This window comes from Taurulus bubalis, assembly GCF_910589615.1.
Source record: "Taurulus bubalis genome assembly, chromosome: 14".
Classification (NCBI taxonomy): Eukaryota; Metazoa; Chordata; class Actinopteri; order Perciformes; family Cottidae; genus Taurulus; species Taurulus bubalis.
In genome coordinates this window covers 21,165,504-21,173,747 of record NC_136602.1, presented here as the reverse complement: position 1 = coordinate 21,173,747, position 8,244 = coordinate 21,165,504, and the positions used below count along the sequence as shown (strand labels likewise).

At 41.9% G+C, this 8,244-nt stretch overlaps 1 protein-coding gene across 1 annotated transcript in view; it reads right to left on the bottom strand.

The window, feature by feature from the left end:
- Nucleotides 1-244: 244 nt before the first annotated feature.
- cfap46 (cilia and flagella associated protein 46) overlaps nt 245-8,244 on the bottom strand; it is a gene marked incomplete at both ends in the record, with an annotated part of 58,193 nt that continues 50,193 nt past the window's right edge. Inside the window, 9 exons of the mRNA XM_079229809.1 lie at nt 245-357; nt 585-644; nt 777-913; nt 2,310-2,391; nt 5,581-5,693; nt 5,820-5,922; nt 6,386-6,418; nt 6,538-6,598; nt 6,987-7,066. Of these exons, the coding sequence (XP_079085935.1) occupies nt 245-357; nt 585-644; nt 777-913; nt 2,310-2,391; nt 5,581-5,693; nt 5,820-5,922; nt 6,386-6,418; nt 6,538-6,598; nt 6,987-7,066 (782 nt within the window). The remainder of the gene's footprint in view (nt 358-584; nt 645-776; nt 914-2,309; nt 2,392-5,580; nt 5,694-5,819; nt 5,923-6,385; nt 6,419-6,537; nt 6,599-6,986; nt 7,067-8,244) is intronic.

The window sequence follows — 8,244 nt, the reverse complement described above, 5'->3', positions numbered from 1 at the left end:
GTATGGGCTCAGGGTGCATCTCTGGATCTACCCTCTCCCACAGCACTGAGAGCTCTGGCTTTATATCATGGAGTCGGACATGATGCATATTTTACCATACATCTGCTGTGTACAGTAACAACAACATTAAACACATCAAGTATGAACATCAGTATTCTCATGAAATGAGACCTTTAATGAAATATATATCCCTCCTTGTGTTACAGTAGCATTAGCTGAAATAGAAGCGAGTATTTACAGCGCGTTACATGACAATTAAGTTCGGGAGGCCATAAACGATGCAGTTGAAGGCTGCTGGTGCGAGAGTCGTTTTGTGGCGCGCATCCTCCTCCTTCGAGTCATCGCGGAGCACTTGATCTGCGGAGAACAAGCCAGAGGAAGTCATAACTCTATCTGAAGGTTATTTGAATTCACAGAGAAGCCAAAGCCTCACATGAAGAAAATAGAGATGTGTGGGGGTCTGCGATGAAAAAATAAATAAACTAAAAAGACACTTGGACTTATTTACTGAACAGAAATGCGAATGTGAGGCTAAATGAGGATGCGAGTCAGATAAACAGTACCACACGATCCTGTGACCTCACCGTCCCCTCTCCTCAGGGCGTGGACGGTCTGGCCAGAGGTCTGCCTGACCCTCAGTAGCTCTGCATGAACACATGGTGACATACAACACTGTAACTGCTAGGAAGGTAACGCCAATATCGAAGGAGGTTAAATTACAATGTATGAGGTTGATAGTAAGTGATGAGAAATGTAGGAAAGGCCAAAAAACCTACTGTCGAGCACATTGAACATATTGCGTGTGTTCTGTTGAAGGCTGCTGTGCCATTGGTTGAGGACAATACAGCCGACACTGCCCAGACTCAGTAGCAGAGCGGTCTCCAGGGGTTCCTCCAGGTCCAACTGTGCTGCCCTGGAGAGGAGAGACATACATAATATTAACAACTTAACGGAACAAAATAATTCAAACTCAAGTCATTCTATCAAAAAAAATGTATTTCCATGATACTTTGCTTTGTCTAGTACTCCTGTACTAGTGCCTTACCCTTCATCTTCTGCCTGGCTAACTGATTCCTGTCATGAAGGGAAAGAGAAAGTAATTTTCTCTCGATGTACGACGTGGTCTCCTTGAAGCTTATGACAAACTGACAAAAATGAGCCAGCGAGATGCAGCAGCAGGACTTTGTGTTCCTAAAGCTGGAGCAGCTTCATGGCTGCTAGTGACAGAAGCAGAGGACCAATGTGCACAGGGAGAGCACTTGTGTTTGTTTGGCACAGCTGTACTGCGTTTTGTCAACACAGTAACCTAATTCTATTACTTTATATTCATGCGATACATATGAAAATGTCAATAAGATGGGAGTCTGCATGACAATTCTAGAAATAAAGAAACTATGAAAAAGCAAACTATGAAACATACTCAATACTTTTGCCACTGACGGGCATCGCCCCCAGCACCATCATATTCATGTTCTTTATCACTTTGTGTTGTGTCTATTTCCCTTTTCTGTTGAGAAGATAACTGAGACTTTTGTTCGCTTTGAGTCACTGCTGGCCTTTCAATGTCATTTATTAATGCTTTGTAAAGCATTGATAGTCCTCACTTTAGATGAGGTCACAGAACATACTTAACTAATACTGAACTAACGAGTAACTACCTGAATGAATCATGAATTGCAGTATTAAAACACATTTATAAAGCACATGTTAACCATTAGTGCATCATCCTTAAATCCTTAATAAATGATTTGCAATATATATTACTTAATTAATTGGCAACATATATTACTTAATTAGTTGGCAATTTATATTACTTAATTTACAAATGGGGAATCCATCATTTAAGTATATAAGTATGAAAACCCAGCCATGAAACGCATAACAGTCAAGCATATTAATCAAGAATAAACATGTATAACTTGTTTATGAATTGCAAACTAATGGAACAATGCTTTATAAATAATGAATTAGGTGTTTACTCATCCTTTACTAAAGCTAAATAGTGTGTAGTTATCATAAAGTGCTACCAAAAAGAAAAAGACTGTAATAATCATCACAGTGATCAATTACACACGGACAGACGTGATCACTACAAGACGTGTCCACTGAGTGAGATTATGAGGGACGAAGAAAGAGAGGGGAAGCCCCGTTTCTACCACCAAACAAAAAGCTGAAATACGGTCAAAGTCAAAAGACAAAACCATCAATTGTCATCCAGTAAAACACATCGGGAATGTAAAAAGGACAATAGATACAAGTGGGAAGAAAGGTTATTTGTTGAGCTTCATTCAACCGAGCTATTCTGTTACCTCTTGGACATGTCAAGGTTTGACTGGCGCAGAACACTGGCACTGTTCTGAGTCAGGTCAAAGAGCAGAGCCATGCGACACTCTGAGGAGGGAAAACATCATTATTATTATTAATCTTAATATCTGGCAACAGAATGAATAACAGTCCTCTAGAAAAAGACAACTAACAGCTGTATAAAACTAATATACTATGAAAAAACCCCTCACAAACAAAATACACAACAAACACAGGAGTACTAGGTGCTAGACTAGCATGTTTTCTCCCAGGAGGAGAATTTCTAAGAATCCTAAGAATTGTATGCTGATAAAAGGATTATGTTCTAAAACGTTTATTAAGACGACATGAGCATAATTTATGAATTAACCGTATTCAAAACATCATGAAGCAGAGGCATGAAAAAACCTGTTAAAACAAAGTGGGATTAAAAAAAACTAAAAGTGTGAGAATTCTAAACTGGTCCTGTCTGGAAAGGTTTAACTATTAGTGGTTAGTAGTTTACACGATATTCAGCACACACTCGTCATTGCACATGATGCCAACACACAGTCTCCTATATCGTCTCCTGGGTTCACTATGAGGCGACACTTTCTTTGCAATATATATATTGTACGTAACTTTGTGTGTGAACTAAAATGTGTTATTTTTCACCTTCATCAGACGCTCGTCGTACCTCAAACGAGGAGAAGGAACAAAATAAACACGAAGATTGTGGCGATCAGCCAGGCCACAAGCGTTTTAGCAGGTAGCTTCAACACAGTCCTTCTAGTAATGAGAACACAACGTCAGCTTTTACTGTACGAGCGCTAGGACCGGACCCTTAAGAGCGAGAAAACTGGTGCTCGTGTCGGACACCAGGTGTGTGGGCCACAGCACAGCGAGGTCGTCATGCCATCTATTGCAGTGAGGACGGGCAATGCCTCGCAGCTGTTCTGGCTGGCTTCCTATATAACGACGGCCGTGTCTGTCCCTGCTGCTATTCGGCAGCCTGGGGCCACAACATCAGTCCACTTTGATGTGAGCCTCAGCCCTCCAGTTAGAGTCACAGCAGGGAAACAGACGTCAAGCTTGTCCCCCTAAGAGCCGTGTTGAGAAGTATAATATCATTACTCAAACAAGATAAAGATAGAGCGATGCACAAACATGTGATCTGGGTGCAGATGGCGCCGCACGAGCTGCGTGACACCTTTTTTTCTCTCTGAGAAACCCAAATCTGCTGTCGGCTTTTCTTATCCTGATGGCTAATTAAGTGGGAGCGGCCTGGTTTTGTTGGGAGGCAACAGCTGGAATTCAGACCACTGTGTCAGTCACACTATAGTTAGCAGCACTATAGCGGCGGGCTAGCGGGAGGCGCACATGTCTGGCCCGGGGCCGTGCGTACGGCCAACCTCACACTCTGTCGATCACGGCAAGTCCACCCAACGCCCACCCACTCGTGTGCCGGCGAAGGAGCCATCAAGATGGAGCCATATTGTTGTGAAATGTCTTTGAAGGTGCAAAGCGCTGGAAGGTCATTCAGGGCAAGTTATTCTTTATGTTATGAGAGCTAAGGGAGGGGAAAGGCCTCCTCTAATGTTTGAGAAGAAGGAGACGGGTTTGGAGTCTTCTCGTCATCCCACTGCCGAGGGTTCTTTTAAAACTAGAAAATCTGTTTGCGTTTTATTTCTCTCCAGCTGTTATTTGACTGAGGCAACAGTGACTTGAAATTACTTGAAATGATTCAGCAAATATCCATTTGAAATGCTACATGAAGAAAAGAAAATTAATCGAAAGATTTTAAGATGAGTGAATGTTAAAGAAGAATGTTAAACTGTAGCAGGGATGCGATAGTGAAAACTCATAGATTTTTCCGCTGCGGTTGTGTCTATTTATAACCATACAGGGAATGAAAGATTGATGGGTTTGAAGAGATTAAGCCCACTGCTCCATTCACTGCTTACATAAATCGGCCAAAAGCTCTGCTCCAAATGTCAGCCATACAGTTTTTTTCTCCCCAATACACCATTTGAAAGGTGTTAGAAAGATCAAAAAGCAGTGTGATTGCACACAAGTGGGGAAGTAACGAGGGCACCAGATGCTCTAGACATTTTATTTTATTTTACGCTTGACTGTGGATTGATCAAGCAGGCGAGTTGGCTTTAAAAAAAATGCACTCTGATTTAATTTGAATGAATGCAAAAGGTGTCATATTTTCTCCGTGACGTGTATTGCTCAACATTTAGTCCACTCTGCTGCGACATTGGCACAAAGTCTGACCCTGAACTTCCTCTGATTTTTAAAGAGCCACCTCCATTTGTAAAGAAAAGAGAGAACATGCCAAAAGAGCCAACATTAGCTGCAAGAAGAATCCCAGTCAAGGAATACAGACACGCTTGCACCATCTTCCCAGGGCAACTTCTGCTTCGCACAATGAAACATTACGACAGTTCCCCACACAGGCGACATATCTTTCATTAACAACGTCATCCCTTGTGCATCCACACACACGTGATCTATACCATCCGGTGGACGGTTGACAACCAGAAAATTCAAACAAAGGATCGGTGAACACAAAAGCAGCTGTATGCAAAAACCATCGGGATGATCCCATAGATAGATGTGCATTTCAATGATTCTCACCATGACATCACTTCACTTGAGTCATACTAGATTCATACTCTTCGTTGGCTCTGAAGGGAGGGAATGATGAATTACTCCACAGCTGTTTCCTCATCATTATCTTCTGATCAGATGGCTGCCTTGTACAGCTCAGACAGTCCTGGATGCGTATGAATATGTACACATATTATAAGGTCGATTTACCAATGCCTCTGATGTTGTTGTATTTATATATTGTATTGAGCAGTGTGGAGCAGTGTTCATCCACAAATTTCCGGGAAAGAGTATTCCTTTATTGCTAAATTCGATTGCAAATCATATGATGATTATGCCACCCACTGCAGTTATAATACACGGCAAGCGGCATCATCTGTGGCGTGCTGAGCTTGATCCAACCTTGCATTCCAAAAATAATTGACGTTTACTACATTATATCGTTATTGTTATAATACGTTTATTACGTTATAATATCAGAGAATAATGATAATGTGTTTTCTTGTAAATTTGTGACTTTAATCTCAGAATGTCTTGTCCCTGTCATTTTTTGTACAACTACAATGGCCCCAATACGCCGTTGTACATTTGGATATGTTTGGCATACTGCACATTTTTTATAACGACATTGACATTAAAAACAACATGCATTCATTGATATATAAAAAGGGTGTACAGTACCAGACAAATTGAAGGCTGCCAGTTTGGCAGGTGGGATGTTTGCCATGAAGCGCTCCATCCCCAGGTAAATGAAGGCACTGCATCTGTGCAGCAGCTGCTCCATCTCCGACAGACTTGATACAGATTGGAGGAGGGTTAGCGGTGTAGATGACCTCATCTTTGCATCGTCACAAACACAGTTGGCTCTCGGCTGCTCGGTGCAAAAGACCACACAAAGACTCGCTGCATTGCATTCTGACCTGGGCGTTTCTCTGCTGCCCATGAAGCCCTCCCACAGATGGGTACAGTGCTGGCTGTGGGTTTCCAAAATCTGCTTCATCCTCATGCTCAGACTGGTCCCTTCTGTGCCAGACGGATAACAACAGAAAAACATGATGGTTCCTTACAATGCTAAAGGAGAGCTGAGGCTAAGTGGTTAGCATGCCCGTCTTTCAATCAGAGGGTTGGTGGTTCGCACCCCGTCTCCGCTAGTCCTTGTCGTTGTGTCCTCGTGCAAGACACTTAACCCCTAATTGCTTCCCGTTGCTGTGTCTGCGGTGTATAGCAAAAATGTAAGTCGCTTTGGATAAAAGCGTCAGCTAAATGAAATGTAATGTAATGTAATGTATGACTCTTACACACAAGTAGAATGAAAGGTTTTGAGAGGCTACGAGATGACATGCAGAGCGAGCTCGGGCAATGCCCAGCTGCATATATATGGAGAGGACAACCCAGCACCCACCACTCTTGGATTTACCAATACAATATTCTAGTTTACTAATCCTGTAAATATGTAACGTGAGGTATGTAACGTAATCTCTCTTACCAAAGCTGCCTTCATTGTGAGGGTCAACAATAACTGTGGGGGTATGTTAAGAATAATAATCTCTGAACAACATTTAAAATACGTGTCACAAACACAAATAAAACAGCCAGTTTCAAAAACAGAAACAGGTGTAATACTTTAAAAAAGGATACATTTCATGTGACGTGTGTTCACTGGGAAGGTGTTGGAAGGTAACACACGGTTCACAGGCATCTGGGCAAATATATGAAAGTTGTTACAGTTTAAATCAGTGATGGTTACAGACAACGTGTATACAGTACGCACGTGCAATAATGGCCTCTGGCACATGTACATCTGCAAATACCAGTTACGAGAGACAATATGAGAGTGGGCTTTAAGACAGAGGAGACGGAGCAGAAAAAGGAAGGGGTCGGTGGAAGAAAACAGAAGTGGTGCATGACAGAGGATGAATGATCAGAACCTAGAAATAGGATCTTTATGAAAAACACATTATGTAATTGATTGAAAAACCACACTTAAAAGGGAGGCGAGAGGAAATAAATAATTGCCAGTGCTGACTGCAGGTAAAAGTAATATGCCGTCTGTATCTGCCAGGCCCAGATTAATTTACTAAACTCACCACTTTGATGGCTTGGCTTTGATCTCCCTTCCTCTTAGTTCCCTTGCCACCTTTGGTCTCCTTTTTGTTGTCACTTTCAACTGCCGCAGACAGGAAGCAGAATTAATACATACACTTGTCTGCGGGGCAGATTACACAGCATTTGGACCAGAAAAAAAAGGCGATCTCAGTATCTGCAAAGTCAGTGACATTTATTGGTGACTGAAGAACAGTTCCAAAAGTTTCCTCATGGCAGCAATATCTATTAGCCTCTGTAAATTAATTGACTGATTATTGCTTACTTGTATAGCGCTTTTCTAGTCTTCTGACCACTCAAAGCGCTTTAACACCTACATGCCATCATTCACACACTGATGAGAGGAACTACCATGCAAGGTGCCACATCAGGATTAGCAACCATTCACACACCGTAGGTGCAGCTACGGGAGCAATTTAGGGTTAAGTGTCTTGCTCAAGGTCACATCGACATTGGCTAGCGGAGCCGGGGATCGAACCGCCGATCCTCTGATTGAAGGATGACGCTGCTCACCACTGAGCCACAGGCGCCACATTGATTGTGGCATTGATTGTCAGTTTAATTACCTGATTTATTAGGGCCTGAGCACTGACGTAGTCAGAGTCAAGGACCTATTGAAATGCTAAGTATTATTATTATTATTAGGGCCCGAGCACTGACGTAGTCAGAGTCGAGGACCTATTGAAATGCTAAGTATTATTATTATTATTAGGGCCCGAGCACTGACGTAGTCAGAGTCGAGGACCTATTGAAATGCTAAGTATTATTATTATTATTAGGGCCCGAGCACTGACGTAGTCAGAGTCGAGGACCTATTGAAATGCTAAGTATTATTATTATTATTAGGGCCCGAGCACTGACGTAGTCAGAGTCGAGGACCTATTGAAATGCTAAGTATTATTATTATTATTAGGGCCCGAGCACTGACGTAGTCAGAGTCGAGGACCTATTGAAATGCTAAGTATTATTATTATTATTAGGGCCCGAGCACTGACGAAGTCAGAGTCGAGGACCTATTGAAATGCTAAGTATTATTATTATTATTATTATTATTATTATTATTATTATTATTATTATTATTATTGTCGCTCAATGCGCAGGGAAAAGAGGTGCTTGGGATAAACCTACATTCTTCAAAATTGTCACACCCATCCGACTCGGCGAAAATTTTAATATAATTTGGGTGTCGACCAAATGTCTGAGAAAATGTCTCTATAGCGCCCCCTTTAGGCTGAAAGCTCA